The 20671-nt window shown below is 38.3% G+C and overlaps 1 protein-coding gene across 4 annotated transcripts in view; it reads left to right on the top strand.

The window, feature by feature from the left end:
- Positions 1–20671, top strand: part of MID1 (midline 1) — a 414458-nt gene that overhangs the window by 340622 nt on the left and 53165 nt on the right. For all 4 annotated transcript variants that reach the window (XM_033201032.1, XM_033201030.1, XM_033201033.1 and 1 more), the window contains exon 4: positions 12886–12993. In XM_033201032.1, the coding sequence (XP_033056923.1) occupies positions 12886–12993 (108 nt within the window). The remainder of the gene's footprint in view (positions 1–12885; positions 12994–20671) is intronic.

The raw sequence follows: 20671 nt of genomic DNA on the forward strand, positions 1-20671 counted from the left end.
AACTTGCTGCTGAGAAGCAAGGACTGCATAGAAGGTTTAGTTTGCTGGCAGAGTCAAAATAAGCACTGAATGAAGATGTGTGTGGTTCCCAGTTTTATAAATAGGTTTTACAAGAGGAGAGTGTTTGCTTCTTTGTTTTTGATGCCAAACATTTCTTCTTTTAGCATGTTATCTGAAAGTAATGATGCCAAAGGGATGATATGCCAGAAAAAGATGGTTTGTGTCCAGTTCTTTCATATGTCAGGCATAACCTCCAATTAATCTGAATGAAAGAGTGGGTGCCCATGCAGACAATGCCAGCAAATGCCCCTGTAGAGAGGACACATACAGATGCCAACCTGAAATCGGGCACTGGCTACTGAAACAAAGGATTGCTTTAATTTTTGTGGAATAAACTATTTTTTCCCTCTGCTTTTCATGAAGTGGCCCTAAAGAATTCCTCTTGTTTGTGGTCTCGAAAAAATTAGAACTATGCCAATGAGGCCTGCCTTTAAGGGTTCTATTAAACAATAAGAAGGCTTTGTTCTTGGCAATAAAATTAAAGCAAGCAGTGTTTCCATTACCTGGCATGCTGCCCTCTCCCTTCCCACAACCCCAACCCTGATCCTGACAAACCTCAACAGACCATTCTGTTTCCCAGGTAGGAAGGTTAGATGGCAACATCTGTCAGGTTTGTGTACAGAAATATAGTTGACCTTAATGATAATGTATAAAGAGCAAGAGACGCCGTGGGGGGAGGGGGGAGAAAAAAAGGGGGTGGGGAGAGAGAGGGATGCTTCTCCAAATAATCTTTAACTCAAGCTTTAAAAATGTCAAGTTTATTGCAGAGGCTTCAAGTTCTCAAACCGTTGTTCCAGAAAGACAATAATAATTTCACAATGAGGGCCGGGCGCGGTGGCTCAAGCCTGTAATCCCAGCACTTTGGGAGGCCTAGACGGGCGGATCACGAGGTCAGGAGATCGAGACCATCCTGGCTAACACGGTGAAACCCCGTCTCTACTAAAAAATACAAAAAACTAGCCGGGCGAGGTGGCGGGCGCCTGTAGTCCCAGCTACTCGGGAGGCTGAGGCAGGAGAATGGTGTGAACCCGGGAGGCGGAGCTTGCAGTGAGCTGAGATCCGGCCACTGCACTCCAGCCTGGGCGACAGAGTGAGACTCCGTCTCAAAAAATAATAGTAATAATAATTTCACAATGAGTTGAAATGATGGAAGTGAGGGGTCACTAGATAAGGAAATATACATTTTAGTCTGACACGCTAGATGTCATGTGTTTTCTTTTTCAGGGAACTTTGCCTACCATTGCTCAAACTTAGACCCACTTATAGTCAGTTGCAAATGAATGCTTGTAGGTAGATTGTGGCCCTGAAGTCAGGAATGACCAAGGCTAGTACAGAAAGCACTGTCAGATGCAAATTCTGTTTAGCCTCACAGTTAGTCAAAAGTTATTGGAACTGAAAACTTGGATGACTGTGATGCCAGCTCTCTCTGTCCTCCATGAGAGCTCAAAATTGTCATATTGTAGTCTCCTCTAGTGTAAGAGCTCCTTCCTACAGCTGTCAAGGCCATACCCATATAGCACTCACAGGTCCTATCTCCCTGGCCTGGGAGCTTTTTCTGCCCCTCCCAGGACCAACTAATTCCAAAGGGAAGTTAATGCCTACCTTCCCCCAACAGCTTTCAACCAGCTCCTGATGGGAGATGTTAGATAAATACTCTGCTTCTTCCCCATTAGCTGGAATGTTCTATACTGTTTCCCAGAGTTGCCCACTGGGATTAATCTCCAGTTGCCCAAGGTGGTCTTGGTAAGTCACACTTTACTGGCTTCATAGTTGTCCCTGTTTCACTTCCTACCCGGTACTGGTGTTTTCTGGCAACAATTTGACCATCCATTCTTGTCTCATATCCTTCTCAGGGAGGATAGAACTGCCAATCATGTCTAAAATGAAATGATAGCACAAGTCTCTTTTTCTAGTCATGGCTATAGCTCACATGTTCAATTTCTCTAAACTTAAGTCTCTTTCATTATATTTGAGTAAACATACATATGAAACACCGGACATCAAAAATATTTAAAAATCAGTCTACTCACCTCCTGATATTCTAGAATGACAACAACAGGGCAAGATATTTCATAGATATCACTTGTGGTTGCATCATGAAGGCAGAACAAAGCTTAACATTTTCCAGTTGTACCTCCCAGTTAAGTTCTATCAGTGGCGTAGTCATGTGTATTTCACTCACTGTATGGAATACCAAAGAGCAGAAACCCAATCTTCATCTTCCAGAAGTTTGCAGGAGCAGATGGCTTCTATACCTGAGTAACTGAAGCCTGAAAAGCGATCCAACTCAGTATTTTTCCAGTACATCACTTTTCAGGAACCATGGCACAACAACTAAAAGGAATGCCACTTAATGAGAAATAACATGTAAGATTGAAAGTGATTAAGGTAAAGTCATAGAGTAGAGGTTTCCTCTTTCCATTAGAAATAACTTCCCTTCCCTGAAACACGTCACCTCCATCTTTCCTGACACTCCATTAATGGTCATCTTCTAAAAGTTATTGTCTACCCTCTGACCACAACATCAAATGCCAAACACATTTGTTGAAAATTATTTAATAGAAATTGCTACTTTTCGGAAACTTTATGAAAAAGATGTGATAGAGACAAACACCCATGGCAGGTTAGTAGATTTCTTTTCATTCAGTGTGCCCAGCCCAAACGGAAGGGTGTGAAGCGTTTGTTTTATAAAGTGTGTAATTAATAAGAGAAAGGAAGGGAGGAGTTTATTGTTTTCCAATGAATTATGAGCAACCCCTTCCATTCTGCTTCTTCATTTTGGAACTGCTTCTAACAAAGCTACCATTAAACACAAAAAGAAAAGACTGTGATATTGATGCCAAGAATATAAGATTGAAGTCAGTTGAGTGTAGCCTAGGAAAAACATTACAGAAAGAGTAACATTTATTATAATTGTGACAGAAGTCAGCAGGACATCATGGGGAAAGTAAAAACCATACCGCAAGTATTTTGTCATTTTCAAACTGAAATTCCATTAATTTAGTACTTGTAGCTATTCATGCTTTAAAAGAAGAAAACTAATATTTATTGAGCATCTACTATGTACCAGATTGTTTACAGATATTTTCATCAAAAGTATGCAAATGAGGAAACCTTCTCACAGAAATTTAACATATTTTTCATACCTGTAGTCCTTTGAATATAAAGTCCATGATTTTTCCTTTATGCCAGAGGTCAGCAAACTGTGATGCTCATGCTAAATCTCACTGTTTTTGTAAGTAAAGTTTTATTGGAACACAGCCACGTCTATTTGCATCCATATTGTCTATGGCTGCTTTCACACTTCAACAGCAGAGTTGAGTAGCTGCAACAGAGACCGTCTGGCCCACAATGCTAAAATAATTACTATCTAGGCCTTTACAAAAAAAAAAAAAAAGTTTCCCAATTCCTGCTCTGTACCATGGAAGAATGTTCTCTACCCTTCTTTCCCCATCCAATTGCATCAGGAAGCGGCCTTCAAGGAACCCAGTTGGGATTTTGGGATTTAGAAGTAGCTTCAAAAATTCTGGAGTTAAGCCTCATGTTATAGCTTCCAAAGCTATTATTTTGATGATGTAGATGCATCAAAGTTTTGATTCATGCTAGAAAGTCCTCAGGTAACCAGCACAGGCTGACTGGTCCTAGAACCTCTAGTTTTAATTCTCTATAGACATTCCAGATAAAAAGAGTTTCTTAGCAATAGTGATCATTCACATTTATGTAGTAATTACTACATGCCAAGCATTTGTCAAGGGCTTTTCATGTATTCACTCATTTAGTTCTCACCAGAGTCTAACCCAGGGGTTCTCAATCTTGGCACTAGTGGGATTTAGGTATGGACCTCTCACTGTTGTGGGGGCTGTCTTATGTGTTGTAGGATGTTTAGCAGCATCGCACCTGGTCTGCCAGGTAACAAGTGTTATTTTCCTCATTTTATGCAGGTAGGGAACTTGAGATGTAGATAGTTGAAGTAAACGCCCAATAACATACAACTAATAAGCAATAAAAAACTGGTGTTTCAATCCCAGGAAGACTTCCTCAAGTCTCTGAGCCCCAAACCACTGCCTCCATTAGCCCTTGCTCCCTCTAAATTATTTTACGTGTTTGAAGATTTTGCTTTACTGAAAAACTAACAGCGACATCAACAACATCGTGAATGGCCACGTTCTGTATGGTGCTATTGCAAGTAAAACTCCTTTATGTGAAGTTTCAAAGTTTTAGGCGTTAGCAATGGCATTTTTTGCTAGGCAGTTTTATTGCCTTATTACAGTTGTATTTCATTTATAAGGAGGATTTTAATTGCTCTACTAACCACAGTGTGTTGCCATTTTTGATGATGTCTTGCTATCTTGTCCAGCACTCAAACTTCATAATCTTAGAAACCTCAAGAAAAGAGGATTTATCATGAGGTTCCTGGGAGCTATTTTTTTTAGTCCCATAGCAAATTCCTGTCTGGATAGTTAATCAATATGTAGAATTGATCTCCTCTGGTGTAAATTATTTTCCACCATGTCACTGTGCTAAAGCCTGGATTACATGTAGCTTCTAGTTGTATCACTATATCACTACTATTATTTCCCACCAAAAGCACTTTATGAAAGGATTCCATTTTTAATTTTTCTGAAAAGCCTTTCTTGGAGTTTAAAAAGTTTTGATCAAAAATGTTAAATATTAAATTAACACATTAAACATTAAAAATATTGTCCTGTACTCTGGTCTGTCCTCCAAAGACAGAGACCTCAGGAGCCAGGCCATTCTCTCTCTCTCATTCACTTGAGCCAGGTCCACAAGTATTTGACTTTGGTGTGAAAGAGTTTCAGGGTGAAGATTACATATAAACATATCAGATGAATTACGGTAATACTGTCTGCTGTTACTCAATTCTCCTTGGCTCGGTTTTATATACAGACTGAAGTATTAGAATCCCTTTCATTGTTCCTCTGGCAGCTCTAACTTTTGCCCCAGAGTCTGGAATGTTCATCACAGCTGTCTTTGGCAATAAAACCCAGAGCACCCTCATATCCTCATATTTCTTTTTGCACCTGGTCAGTGGTACACAGCTGGGTGTAGAGCCCACTTGCATACAGTTTTCTCCCTGTACCCTCATCCACAGGTCAAATATCAGCTTATATAAAGCTCTGTTTTGTTTCAGTTGCTTCAGCCTTGGGCAAATTGGAATTAACTCCTCCAATGTTTTTCCTTTGGAGTGAGATGGGATGGTTATGCCACATTATGTAGTACCAGTAACCCCTTCAAATTTGGATGCAGACTCAAAATTACATATTCTTAGTCATAGAGAAAAGTCCTTTTGAGTCTAAACAATAACAAGAATGTCAACCTAGCATCATATATAAAAATGTTTCAGCCTTTCTCAAGGTCACCTTAATTCGTGACCTTGGAATGGAAGGTCACATTTATTCACTGTGGCATGAAACAGCTTTTGTTTTTGCCATGAGGCTGAATCTAGGCAAACTGGTAAATTAGATATTTGTCTTTTAAACTCCCAATATCCTTGGTAATGGTTTCAAAGATGGCAAGGTTCAGAATCTTAAACTAAAGGGGTCACGGTTTGATGGTGCAATTTCAAGAGTGCAGTAATGGTGGGCCAGGGTGGGAGAGGCATCTGGATTGCACAACTCAAGGGGTCTACCATTTTTGCGGAATTCAAAGTGAATAGTAGCCTCCGGATTTGTGCAATGCAGCAGCCCTCTTCTCAATACCCAGAAATAGAATATCCTGTTTCCAACACATTGGGGTTATCCTGTCCCAAGCTTACTTCAGTGTTTCCGTCTGTGTACGAATAAGAAGTGATATATCAAGTCAGTGTGTCATTTTCACAACAGGAATTATAAGGCTGTATTCTGAAAGTCTATGGATGGCTAACTTATTTCAATAAAGCACTGCAAAATGAGAAAATGAGGGTTTCTAAAATGCATGCTAGTTCAATTTCACCTGTGAGAACTGACCAGATATTTTTCCTTCACTGATGCTCCATCCTAAGAGTTCCAAATATTTCTAAAGATTTCAAGCCCACACATGTCTGAAATCTAATGATGTTTATACTCTGCACTGAACATCTCATTTTGCAGTTGATTACAAGTCAAATTAAAAGAGCCACTTTTTAGAAATAATACTTAAATACCACTTACAGACTGCTAAAGAACATTTCACGACACCTAGTCCAATTTCTAGTATATGTATGTAACTAAATCCCTTTAATGTTTATACGTATTTGACAAGGAAAAAAATAATTGTCCTCTTTACCCCACCCGTTCCTCAAAACAGTGTAACACTATTACACCATAAAACTTAGCAGGGAGACTTTGGGCGTTGCTAACGAAGTGCTCTTGAGAAAATAGCTAATCCATTTATGTCATCATTAACTAATCTGGGGAATGATTATGCGTAACTGCATTTCTAGAAAGGGAAGGTAAACTGTGCATCCAGTGGCAACTTACATGGGACTACAACTGATTATTGGTGCCAGATATGAGCATTAATGAAGCCGGGTGACCCTCAATGCTGAATTCCATCTCAGGACTAGGCACGCCAGATATGATTGTTTTGCTTCTACATTCACATCATTATTCAACTTTGTAATGTCTCTTTCATTAGACTGTAAAGGATCAGAAAGTCATTGTCAGAGAGAAGCAGCAATATTACCCTAGGAATAGGAGAAAGTAGGTCAGCAACTCCCTACAGGCAAGACTGATGGGGAGAAGATGCATTTCAAGATGTGAAAGAAAACTGTGACTCTAAATGTAGAGAAGGTGTGTGCTGAGCAGATGGGCGAGGCCAAAAATGAGGTGAAAATGACTGAGTTTCTTATACTGGTGGGCTGATGTGATATTTGCTTATGAGTGTACTTGAGGTGAGAAAAAACCATAGTATCAAGGAGCCTGGCCTAAGATCTTGGTTCACTGCAACCTCCGACTCCTGGGTTCAAGCGATTCTCCTGCCTCAGCCTCCCAAGTAGCTGGGATTATAGGCATGCACCACCACACCCAACTAATTTTTGTATTTTTAGTAGAGTCGGGGTTTCATCATGTTGGCCAGGATAGTTTCAATCTCCTGACCTCGTGACCCGCCGGCGTTGGCCTCCCAAAGTGCTGGGATTACAGGCATGAGCCACCGCGCCCGGACAGAAAGGCCTAATTTTAAACTGTATTTTGTCCTGAGAAGTCAAGTGCCCCATTTCCAGTGTGGTCCAAAGGCAGGAGACAATAATTACCCACCACTGGGCATCATTCCTAATGATCTTCATCTCACTCTTCCCCTTAGTTTAGGGGCCAAGGAGGAGACTGATGGCACAAAAGTGGAAGTGTGAGTACTGGAAAGAAGAGTTTGAACTTGTTTTCTGCATCCTTAGATTGGCGCTCCTCAGAGCACTTCCATCAGCCACAATGATTTCTGAATCAAAAGATGTGAATCAGAAATGAAAGCAAAAATCATAACCAGGAGCTGTTAGCTTCCAAACCAAACCTGGGAACTAGAAACACCAGAACATAACTGCAAGTAACCAATAAACCCTGCCATATTTGAACTAATAGAAATTAATAAGAAAGTCCAATCAAATCATTAATTCTTTGTTTAAATGACACATGAAACAGCAAAACTGTGGGAAACTTCTTTGTAGTAGAAAAATCTTTGAAATATAGAATAGTATTTAACTTGTTTTATTGTACCTTTTGGAATATAAGAATACTAGAGTTACAAGAATTTGGAAATTCATGAAAGTAGAAAACAAGATTCAACTTCCCTGGTTTCAAAAGGAAAGCTAAATCTGTATTCTCTGAAAGATCTAGGAAAAATACTTGGCCTAAAATGAATAGATCCTGTTCCCAAATTTCTAGGATTTTACATTTTGGGGTGACGGTGATTGTGATATCAGTGTTCTCAAAACACATTTGCCTCAACAAAGAGGATTTCAGCCCACTTTTTTGGTAAAGCAAACTATCCATTCTGTAAATCAGATAGTCAAAATTTGGATTAAATTGAGCCCCACATTACAGTGGCAACTGGGATACTTTTTCTACCATGCAGTAACTCAAATCCCAATGATTGTGAGAGTGAAATGGATCCTAAACTAAATCATAATCTGTTTACAAAATGCTTTCTCAATGCAGACAACAGTACCTCAGATTTGTCAATGGCTTCATAAGTTTAGGTGTTTCTTCATATATTATTTCATGTATTCACCGCAATAATTCCACATGGCTGAGAGAGCAGATCATTCAGCTCATTTTACAAATAGGAAAACTCACAAATAGAGATAGCCTAAGATTTTCCTAATGTCACCATGTGGGTATATTACACACCAAATTTCATCTCACAGTCCCTGCTCTAAAATTAGCAGTGGGGTCTCACTGGACTTAGTCAAAGTCGGAAGAGCTTGAAGTGTGGAATATGTTAGTGACAATAGTAAAACTTGAGGACCTCACAATGTGGTCAATTGATTTTCGACAAAGGTTCTCAGACACTTCAATGAAAGAAAGAATAGTCTTTCAAAAAATTGTGCTGAGACAACTGGCTATCCAAAGCAAAAGAATAAAGTCAGAAGCCTACCCTCACACCATACACAAAACTGACCTCAAAATGGCTCATAGACCTAAATATAAAATATAAAACTTATAGAGGAAAACAGAACAGTAAGTCTTCATGACCTTGGGAAAGGCAATGGTTTCTTAGGTACAACAACAAAAGCACAAGTAACAATAGAAAAGTAGATAAATTGAACTTCATTAAAATTTAAAAATGTTTTGTGCTTTAAAGGGTATCATAAAGAAAATGCAAAGATAACCCACAAAACAGGAGGTAATATTTGCAAATCAGATATTTGATAAGGGACTTGTATTCTGAATATGTAAAGAAATAATACAATCTAATAATTAAAAGACAAATGACCCAATTACAAAAGGAGCAAAAGATCCAAATAGTCATATCTCCAACGTAGATACACAGCTGTCCAGTAAGTACATGAAAAGATGGTCAGCATCATTAGCCGTCAGGAAAATGTAAGTCAAAACCACAGTGAGATACTACTTTACACCCACTAGGATGAATAAAATTAAAAAGACAGACAGTAACAAGCATTAACAAGGATGTGGAGAAATTGGAACCCTCATGTATTTCTGATGGGAATATAAAATAGTGCAGCCACTTTGAACAATAGCTTGGTAGTTCCTTAAAACATTAAACAGTTATGCGACCCAGCAATTCTACCCCATATCAAAGAAAAATGAATATATATTGGCACACAAAAACTTGTACATAAATGTTCATATCAATATTATTTATAGCAAACAAAAACTAGAAACATCAGTGTGCATCTATTAAAGAATAGATAAACAAAAAGTGGTCTATTCATACAATGAAATATTATTTGGCATAGAAGGGAATGAAGTACTGATAAATGCTACCACATAGATGAACCTTGAAAACATTATGCTAAGTGAAAGAAGCGAAACAAAAAGGATTATGTATTATTATTTTTTGTTGTTGTTGTTGAGACGGAGTCTCGCTCTGTCGCCCAGGCTGGAGTGCAGTGGCCAGATCTCAGCTCACTGCACGCTCCGCCTCCCGGGTTCACGCCATTCTCCTGCCTCAGCCTCCCGAGTAGCTGGGACTACAGGCGCCCGCCACCTCGCCCGGCTAGTTTTTTGTATTTTTAGTAGAGACGGGGTTTCACCGTGTTAGCCAGGATGGTCTCGATCTCCTGACCTCGTGATCCACCCGTCTCGGCCTCCCAAAGTGCTGGGATTACAGGCTTGAGCCACCGCGCCCGGCCAGGATTATGTATTATTTTATTCCATTTGTATGAAATGTCCAGAACAGGCAAATCCGTAAAGAGACAGAAAGTAGACTAGCGGTTGCCTCGGGCTGGAGCTGGGGCAGGTAGGGAAAATGTGGAGTGACTGCACACATTATGGGTTTCTTTTCTGGGCACTGAAAATGTTTTAGGCTTAGATTATGATGACAGTTGCACATGAAATCATCTGTGAATACACGAAAAACCACAAAACTGCACATTTTAAATGGACACATTTTATGATATGTGAAATATATTCCAATAAGGCAGTTTTAAAAAATCAATTCCTGGCCAGGTGTGGTGGCACACACCTGTAATCCCAGCACTTTTAAGAGGCCAAGGTGGGAGGATCACTTGAGCCCAGGAGTTTGAGACTAGCCTGGCAACATAGCAAGACCTTGTCTCTACAAAAAAAATACATTTTTAAAAAATTTAGCCGGGAGTCATGGCATATGCCTATAGTCCCAGCTATTCAGCTATTCAGGAGACTGAAGGGGGAGGATTGCTTGAGCCCGAGAGGTCGAGGATGCAGTGAGCCGTGATGGCACCAGTGCACTCCAGCCTGGGTGACAGAGAAAGAGCAAGACCCTGTCTCAAAAAAAATCAACTCCTTTCCTCCCTCCCCCTCAAATAAAACAATCCTTAGGACATAATTCTGTGTCTACACAGTCCTTGGAAACCCATCCATTACCTGCATATCGAGTGATTACTAGTAATAACTACTTGCTCCGTTACGTTTTTGCCCTGTCTCTTCTTGGAAGGTCATTTTCCCTATTTATTCAACAAATATTTTTGAATGCCTATTTTGTGCCAGACATAGCACCAGGTGCTTGGGATAGATACTTATTTAATACAACAGCTGAAGATCCCTGCGCATATGGAGTTTACATTCTATCAGATTTACCTGGTATTCTCAAGTACAACTTAGCTCTTCGGGTTTATTTCTAGTAGATACTTTTCAAGTCTGGGGTCTGACAAAGAAAAACCAGAGCTGGACAGTACTTAAAGCTGTAAAAACAGATTTTATTCAGGACTATTGTAGTAAGGGGAAAGAGACCTCAGTATAGAATGGGACTCAACTCCCAGTGTCATGTGGACCAGTGGAGATTTACAGCCAAGGAGCAGGGTGGTGGTAAGTGGATGGAAATTACTAAGAGGAAACATCAGGGGTAAGGGGGATTCTGGTTAAACCGATCTAAAAGGATTCTTGCTGAAGGTAGGCCAAGTTGATCAGACATTCCCCGGGGCATGGTGAAGGATGAAGAACCCAATCAGATACTGAGAGTGATCAGATATGGAGATGGAGTATTCTGGCTAAACCAACTCAGTAGGGTTCTTGCTAAAACTGGTTTACAAGGAAGTGCACAGAAGGGCCCAGGAGAAAGTTCAAGACTAAAGTTTGGTCAAGCAAAGAAGCTTTGTCAGTGCTACTTTCTAGAAATTTTACTTCCTCCATCATAATGTGCTCATGTTATCAATATGGTCCCATCCTTTTCATAACTCAGTTGTAGTTAGTTATTAAATTCAGTCGGAGGTCAAAAGGAAACACAAGAAATTTACTGAGTGTAAGTTTCAAGAAAATATGTCAATAGACAGCTAAATTTATTTGAGAAACCTCAAGGGGAACTAGAAATGATGACATAAAAGAACGATAAGAGAAATGAAGCCTAATGATTATCCTCCTTGAAATATTAGCCTGAGTTCCACATTTGTACTTCTCAGTCAATGCATTTTTAATTTTTTTCTTTGTTCATTAAACAAATACTTAGCAAATAACTCTGTCTGCTAAACTGATGCAGGACATAATCTCATGGTTTACTGCAAATGGCCAATGACCATCATCTTCTCAGTAAGATGTCTTGAGTAATCTCTATGTTGTGTCTGAACAATGATCACAAATAAAATTCAAGGAATCCTGGGCCTCTGGAAACAGGACATGGTTTCTATGAACAGCCATCAGTGGATTTTTATCTTGAACTCATGACCCTACTTCCAGTTTATCTCATTCATAGAGAATGAAATTACTCCCGTTAAAGTCTTCCAAATCAAAAAGGCTAGGGACTGGGCCATGTCTCCTCCCTGAGATATGCTAGAATAATCAATGCCATTGTCATTCTTTGTAACATTGCAACTTCTCCTGCGGCTGTGTTAAAATAATAAACCTCATGCCTGCTATCTCCATCTCACACAGCTGTGGTTTCTGGGTTTCTGTTTGTGAATAAGCATTTCAGAATTGTCATGAGATGGAGGAAATAGCATGTGCAGAGTATTTCCCAGGCCTAGTTGCCAAGAATGAGCTAATTGTAAGCCTCCCTTGCATACGAGTCACAAAAACTTCAAATACAAGCCACTCTGTAATGATCCACCTTTCCACGTGAATGGTATTCTTCCATTGTAGAACCTGATCTTTCAGAAGTATACTAGGAGTATAATTTTAAATTATGTCATAAGATTAATAAACTATTGAACCATCTTTTGGTGCTTTTTATGTTTTATAATGATTAGATACAAAATTGATGTTTGTATTTGAAAGAAATGTTAAATAAAGGGATATAGGCTTGCTACATTGCTTATGGAAAATTTGTCTAAAAGAGATTGATAGTAATCTGTCCTCCATAAAAGAATAATATTGGTTGTTTTTTTAACTTACATTTTTATGTTTAACAGGAAAAATTTGATACTTTTTAAAGTATAAAAGCAGGAATTGCAAATATATTTTACATGACACATCAGTTTCCAACTAATTGGTAATGGCCATGTACATGTTATGTTAAAGATTCTGCAGCTGAGTCTGGCTTAGTACAAAAGACTGCTGTCACTGGATGATAATGTTTTCCAAGGATGCAAGATAGGAAGTGGCCATGTAAGTCCTATATTTGCCATCCCTGCATAATCAAAGAGTTAACATTTAAAATATCTTTTCAGAGATTACTAGAAACATCCTAGTGTACATTAAAAATAGCATTTAACTGAAAACAAAGGCCAAATTAACACTTACCATTGTACTTATCCTGTAGGTCAATGCATCACGTCAAGAAGCCAAATTGACAGAGGAGTGTGATCTTCTCATTGAGATCATTCAGCAAAGACGACAAATTATTGGAACCAAGATCAAAGAAGGGAAGGTATGATTTCTAGGGCAGAAGATTGCATATTCCATACCTGGAGAAAATAAATCCTAATATATTCCAGGGGCTTTGGAAATGTTGAGAACCTCTTTTTCTATACATCCTATAATTCCCTCTTAAGTCTTTAAGACTTAGTTAAAAGGCCTTTGCTTGGCGGTTTTTTCTCCATCATTTTCTTTGTACTGTGGTCTCCTGTGAAGACCTGTGATACAAGGGCTGCTCCATTGCCCAGCACCAGGAGGTAGCATAATGGTCTTGTCTATCATAGCCATTGTTTTCTATCTCACTTGTCTATGAGAAGGTGGGTTCTGTGGAGACAGAGTTCATTTTGTATTCATTGTGATATCCTTGCAGCTAGCATAGCATTACATAAATTAAAAATGAATCTGACTTTATTTATAGAAATTATGAAGTACTTTCCCATGTTTTTGAGGAAATGTATACATATATAACTTCATGGTCCCAAAACCCCTGTGGTTTCACTATATCATATACTCCTTTGCGGATATAGTAATAGTAGTACTTCTTTTCTAATGTTTCTGTGTTTTAATTTCCTATTGTTCCATAGCAAACTATATTTTTAAGAGAAATTGACATACATTCTTTATAGCCAGTTTCCTATTTATTCAAAATTCATTCACAAACTGTTGGTCACTTTAGAACCCATCAATTTATTCTATTTTAAAATTAGTCATGTTTTTATTGAAATACTTATGATCCTTTTTATTTTACCCAATTCTCTGCCACATTCAAGGATAATTTTTTTCTTTCTTTCCTTCCTTCCTTCCTTCCTTCCTTCCTTCCTTCCTTCCTTCCTTCCTTCTTTCTTTCTTTGATTCATTCACTCTTTCTTTCTTTCTTTTTTGACAGTCTTTATCTATCATCCAGGCTGGAGTGCACTGGTGCAATCATGGCTCACTGCAACTGCCGCCTCCCAGACTCAAACAGTCCTCCTGCCTTAGCCTCCTGAGTAGATGGGACTACAGACATGGGCCACCACACCTGGCTAATTTTTGTATTTTTTGTAGAGACAGGGTTTCGCCATGTTGCCTAGGCTGGTCTCGAACTCCTGGGCTCAAGCAAGCCACCTGCCTCTGCCTCCTAAAATGCTGGGATGACAGGCACGAGCTACTGTGCCTGGCCAAGGGTAATTTTTCTAAGGATTTTTAAAAATAGAAGCATTTATTTATGATCCAATAAATTCATGCATTTCTATCATTGTTCATAGCTGTACTTTAAAACAAAATATGTATAATTACAACATACTAGCAAGTTTTAAGTGAAACACAGAGATAGCCATGGCTAACGTATGTGGTTTTCTCTGTTTTCCACAAAATTTAACAGGTACCTTTTAATACTGTACAATGTTTTCGATTACTCTGTCTATATAGATTACAAAATATTTATACATATAAATTATTAAAATGATCTGAAAAAATAGTGAAATCAAATAGTTATTGATGCTGGTATGGTAGATTAACAGATTAACATGAAATTATTCCCTGGCCAAGGACTCACATGTGCTGAAAAGCTACTTTTCCCCACATACTAATTGTCCAATTTAGAAGAGCACTAAGTGTCCATCTGGAATCCTTACAGGATATATTTCCTCTTCCATCACCATCGTGCATCACATGTGCACATCTCTTAATTCCAGAAATATTCCAGGTTCTCAGACACATGGCCACCTGAAGTACGGTCAGAAGTAATTATTCATATGCATACAGAAGGTAATTTGCTGTCTTTACATGGTTGCATGCAGAGATTAGCTCTCAATACACATATTAGTTTATTTTCATTTTTAATTTTAAATTGACCAACAGTTATATATATTTATGGGGTACAAAGTGATATTACAATTTATGGATGAAATATGGAATAACTAAATCAAGCTAATTAACATATCCATTATCTCAAAGCCTTTTTTTGTGGTGAGAACATTTGAAATTTACTTGCTTAGTGATTTTGAACTGTACAATAAGTTATCATTTATTTGCTGTTTTCACCATGCCATGCAATAGATCTCAAAGTAAAAAATAAATAAATAAATAAATAATTTTTTTTAAAAAAAGCACTTCCTCTTCCTCTCTAATTGAGGTTTTGCACCTTACCCTTATTAGTTTCTTAAGGCTGCAATAACAAATAACCATAAACTTGGTGGCTTGAGACAACATAGATTTATTATCTTAGTGTGCTGAAATTTGGAAATCCAAAAATCGATCTCACTGGGTTAAACAAAATTGACAGTCAAGGTTTTGCAGTGCTGTTTCTTTCTGGAAGCTTTAGGGGAAAATCCATTTTTTCTTGCCTTTTCTAGCTCTTACAGGTAGCCTGCATTCTTTGGCTCATGGTCTCTTTGCATCAATCTGACCTCTCTTCCCATCCTCATGTCTTCTCTGACATAGGCCTTCCTGCCTTCCTCTTATAAGGACCCTTGTGACTACATTGGGATTACCTGGATAATTCAGGGTAACATCCCTATCTCATGATCCTTAATCATGTCTGTAAAGTCCCTTTTGCCATGTAAGTAACATATTCAAAGATTCCTGAGATTAGGAGGTGGGCAGCATTGAGGGTCCTTATTCAGCCTACAAGGGCACTCCACCACAACTTCCTGGCTAGCTTGCCTTCCCTTCTCTTACTTAGCTTGGACTTCCCACTACCAGGGTTTCTCTCATGAGCTAGATCAGAGTAGTGCAGGTGTCCCCAAGTTCCAGCCATAGTAATGCATGGAGTTTATGCTTTGGTGCACTCGTTCTACTCCAAATACATGTCAGTAATAAAGAACATAATAAAATGCAAAAGCAAAGAGATATAGCTGGACCAAAAACAAGATGAACATCTCCACGGGCCAGAAATGAGACAAAACTGAAAAGCCATGACTGTGGCTGAGGATACAGGCTACTGGGATTTGGTCTGGAAGAGGCCAAAGTAGCTTCGGCTTCAACTCCTGGGGATAAATAGTTCTTGAAGCTTTGGGGAAAGGACCTAGAAGTGCTCCAGATGGGATGAGGAATGGAAATCAGGCTCATTATTTGATGCCATGGGCTGTAGAAGGGTTCATGCTTCAGTCAAAAAGTATTGCCAACCTCTCCCTCGTATCATAGCTTTTAGCAAAGTCACATTGTTAACTTAAAGCCTGTGTTCGCACTGTTTCTGATACCCACACAGAATAGGAGCACAGAGATAAGGATGGAATTCCTGAATAATGACCTCAAGGGCCAGGTGAAGGCAACTGGAAAATTATCAGAGCAGGGTAGGCTGAGCAAGGAGGGTGAGAGAGGAAAGAATTAGAAATTACTTCCCTTTAAAACTGAAACTCTTAAGTTTAATTTCAAAGTATATAAAGAAATCTTAAATTTCTAAACATTCAGCCAGCAAAATCAGCAGACAGCATTATCTTACCCCAGATAAAATTAACTTTGTAGGAAAATAAGAAAAAGACTTTAAGAGAAGTAGTCTTAAGATGTTCAAAGAAAGAAATGAAGGAATAACTTCTCTTTCAAAAGAGCAAAAAAAGTGAAGCTACAAAAGAAGGAAATGAAATAAGAAAAAATATATAGGAAAGCAACAAATTAGCAGATTGGGAGGGAAAAATGTAGATACTGAAATTAGAAAGAAAACAGCTGCAGTGGAAATTTGGAAACTGAATTTTGGTCACCACCTTGGGAATGCCACAAAAGGCATTCTTTTATGTCTGAGTGACATGAAAGTTTGGCAAATGCCCACTGAGTTTGAACTCAAAAAATAGGAAAGTATATATGAAAACTTACACATGGGGCATTTTTAAAATAATAATCATACCCTTGGTTGAAAGCAAGTATTTCAGCAAATTTCAAAAACTGAATACCATAGAACCCTGCCTCTAAGACCACACACTGTATCTCATTAGATATTATCAACAATAAAATAATAGTTTCTATAGTTTTTGGAAACTAAAATCTATTCATATATAAATATATCTTCACAGTAATATTTTTTAAATGTAGAAGTAAACCACAGTGAAAGAACTATAATGTATCATAAGTAGTAAGCAACAAAAAAGTATTTGAAGGCAAACTTACAGGCTTTAATTATTTTGAAAAAGAGGCTGGGCACAGTAGCTCACACCTGTAGTCCCAACACTTTGGGAAGCCGAGGCAGGAGGGGATTGATTGAGTCCAGGAGTTCAAGACCAGCCGGGGCAACGCGGCGAGACCCTGTCCGCCGCCACCCAAAAAAAGATAATACTAAAAGTAAAAAATTAGCCTTCAAATAAAGCTAGAAAAAACACAACCAGATAAACCCAATGAAAGCAGAGGAAAGAAATAAAGGAAGAAAAGTAAATGAAAGAAAAACAGGAAACAAACAAGAACAGCTGTCAGCAAAGAACAACTCGCAGCCTAGTTTTGAAACATCTGTGAGTAAAAAAGTGCCTTTACCCCCATTTTTAAAAGGTTGTTAAAAAAAGTAAAGAAAAACAAACAATATATGTATGACAGAGACAGTATGTGGTCTTCAAAGCCTAAAATATTGACTATCTGGTCCTCTACAGGAAAAGTTTGCCAGCCCTTAATCAGGAGGAGTTTTACTTGTAAAAAATAATTTAAAAGACCAATCTGTAGTTAAGGTCAATGAAGGAAAAAAGAGTGTGGGGCCACATAAACAAATACGTCATAAATACAATACAGACTTTTTAAAACATAAGAAAATTGTGTAAATGTCTTCATGCCAATAATTTGAAAACTTAGGTAAAGAAGTAGTAGAAAACTTGAATAAACCAAAAATTTAAAAGCAGAAGACATTTAATCATTCATTAAAAGTGTCCCTCAACTTGCATTTCTGTCCCAAAATGGCACCAGCCCCCCATAGTTCTATAGCTTACTTTAACAGCAGTTCCAGGAACTAATAATCTCATTCTCATATAAACTACTTCAGAAAATAGAAAAAGACATTTTATGTAGAGTGTATGTTCTTGATACCAAATACATACAACATGAAAAAATCGAGAGTGAGAGAATATCACTCATGAATATAGACACAAAAATATTTTTTAAAATATGTTAAAATGTAATCCATCAGTGTTTTATTAAACACATTAAAATAGCCTTTATTCCTATAACACAAGGATGGCTCAACTACAGAATATCTGTTAACAGAACCACGTTAACAGAAAACACACATATGATCCCAGAGTAGGAGGGATTTTTTTTTTAGACCAAACATTTTTTAAAAAAAAGAACCATAAAGCAAAGACTGAAACATTTGACATAGAATAAGATCACAATACAAAAATAAATTTCATTTCAATATATTAGTAACAGTTGAAAATTGAAATTTTAAAAAAGAAATTCCATTTAAAACAGCTTCACGAATATGAAATACTTAATGATAAATCTAACAAAAGATGGGTGAGACTTGAAAGACCTTGAAAACTATAAAATATTGCTGAGAGAAATTAAAGACGACTAAAAAATGAAGCTATGTATCATGTTATGGGATAAAGACTCAGAACAGTTATGATTTCTGTTCTTTCCACATCAACCTGTAGAGTCAACATAATCTCAATGAAAATTCCAGCAGGTTATTTTATAGAAATTGACAAGCTGATTCTAAAGTTCATATTGGAATACAAAGAATATAGCATAATCATTTAAAACTTTGAAAAATAGGCCGGGTGCGGTGGCTCACGCCTATAATCCCAGCACTTTGGGAAGCCGAGGCGGGCGGATCACGAGGTCAGGAGATTGAGATCATCCTGGCTAACATGGTAAAACTCATCTCTACTAAAAATACAAAAAATAAGCCAGGCATGGTGGCGGGTGCCTGTAGTCCCAGCTACTCGGGAGGCTGAGGCAGGAGAATGGCGTGAACCCGGAGATGGAGCTTGCAGTGAGCCGAGATCGCGCCACTGCACTCCAGCCTGGGCGACAGAGAGAGACTCTGTCTCAAAAAAAAAAATAAATAAATAAATAAAATAAACTTTGAAAATAATAACAAAGTTGGAGAACTAACATCAGCTGATTTCAAGATTTATTATAAGGCTTCAGAAATCAATATAATGTGGTATTTGCATGAAGATAGACAAATAGATCAAAGGCTCAGCAAAAAGATGAGAAATAGATTCATACATATATGGACAAATGATTTTCAACAAAGATGCAAAGGCAATTTCAGTGGAGAAAGGATTGTCTTTTTAGTAACTGGTGCTGGAGCAATTGGATATCTATATGTAAGAATATGAAGTTTGATCCATACTTCACATTATTTACAAAACTTAACTCAAAATTGATTATATATCTAAATGTAAAAGGTAAAAGCTGTAAAACTTCTAGAAGGAAACGTGGAGGAAATCTTGACCTTGGGTTAGGCAAAAATTCTTTACACACAAATGACAAAAGCATTATCTCTAAAATAAAATAGTTATATGTTAGGTTTCATCAAAATTAAAAACCTCTTCAAAATGCACTGTTAAGAGAATGAAAAGACCAGCCACGAACTAGGAGAAAATATTTACAAATTATTTATTTTAATAAAGGATTGTATCCAGAATATATAACAAATTCTCAAAACTCACTAATAAGAAAACAAACAAGCCTTTCACCAAAATGCATAAAAGATTTGAATACTTTACCAAAGAAGAGGTGTGGATGGTGTATTACTCAGGGTTCTCTAGAGGGACAGAACTAATAGGATATACATATAGAGAGAGAGAGAGAGAGAGAGAGAGGAGTTTATTAAGTATTAACTTACACGATCACAAGGTCCCACAATAGGCCATCTGCAAGCTAGAGGAGCAAGGAGAGCCCATCTGAGTCTCAAAACTGAAGAACTTGGAGTCCAATGTTCGAAGGCAGGAAGCATCCAGCATGGGAGAAAGATGTAGACTGGGAGGCCAAGCCAGTCTTGCCTTTTCATATTTCTCTGCCTGCTTATATTCGCTGGCAGCTGATTAGATGGTGCCCACCCTATTAAAGGTGGGTCTGCCTTCCCCAGCCCACTGACTCAAGTGTTAATGTCCTTTGGCAGCACCCTCACAGACACACCCAGGATCAATACTTTGCATCCTTCAGTCCAATCAAGTTGACACTCAGTATTAACCATCACAGATAGTAGATAAGCACATGAAAAGATGGTTCAGTATCATTAGTCATTAATGAAATGCAAAATAAATTTCAATGAGATACTGCTATCTACCTACTAGAATGATTAAAATTCAAAAGATGGTGCATACCAAGTCTTGGCAAGAATGTGACAGAACCAGAGCTCTCACAAACTGCTGGTGGTGGGAATTAAAGTAGTACATGCTGGAAAGCTGGCAGTTTCTTAAGTAAGCATACACTTACCATATGAGCCAGCCATTTAGGTATTTACCAAGAGAAAGGAAAGCTATGTCCATACAAAACTTGTAGGTGAGACTGGGCACGGTGGCTCACACCTGTAATCCCAGCACTTTGGGAGGCCGAGGCAGGCAGATTGCTTTGAGCTCAGGAGTTTGAGACCAGCGTGGGCAACATGGTGAAACCCTGTCTCTACAAAAAATACAAAAATTAGCCAGGTGTTGGTGGCTCACTCCTGTAATCCCAGCTACACAGGAGGCTGAGGCTGGAGAATCGCTTGAGCCCATGAAGCAGAGGTTGCAGTGAGCCGAAATGGTGCCACTACACTCCAGCCTGGGTGATAGAGTGAGACCTGT

This window comes from Trachypithecus francoisi, unplaced genomic scaffold (assembly GCF_009764315.1).
Source record: "Trachypithecus francoisi isolate TF-2019V2 unplaced genomic scaffold, Tfra_2.0 Lachesis_group6, whole genome shotgun sequence".
Taxonomy (NCBI): Eukaryota; Metazoa; Chordata; class Mammalia; order Primates; family Cercopithecidae; genus Trachypithecus; species Trachypithecus francoisi.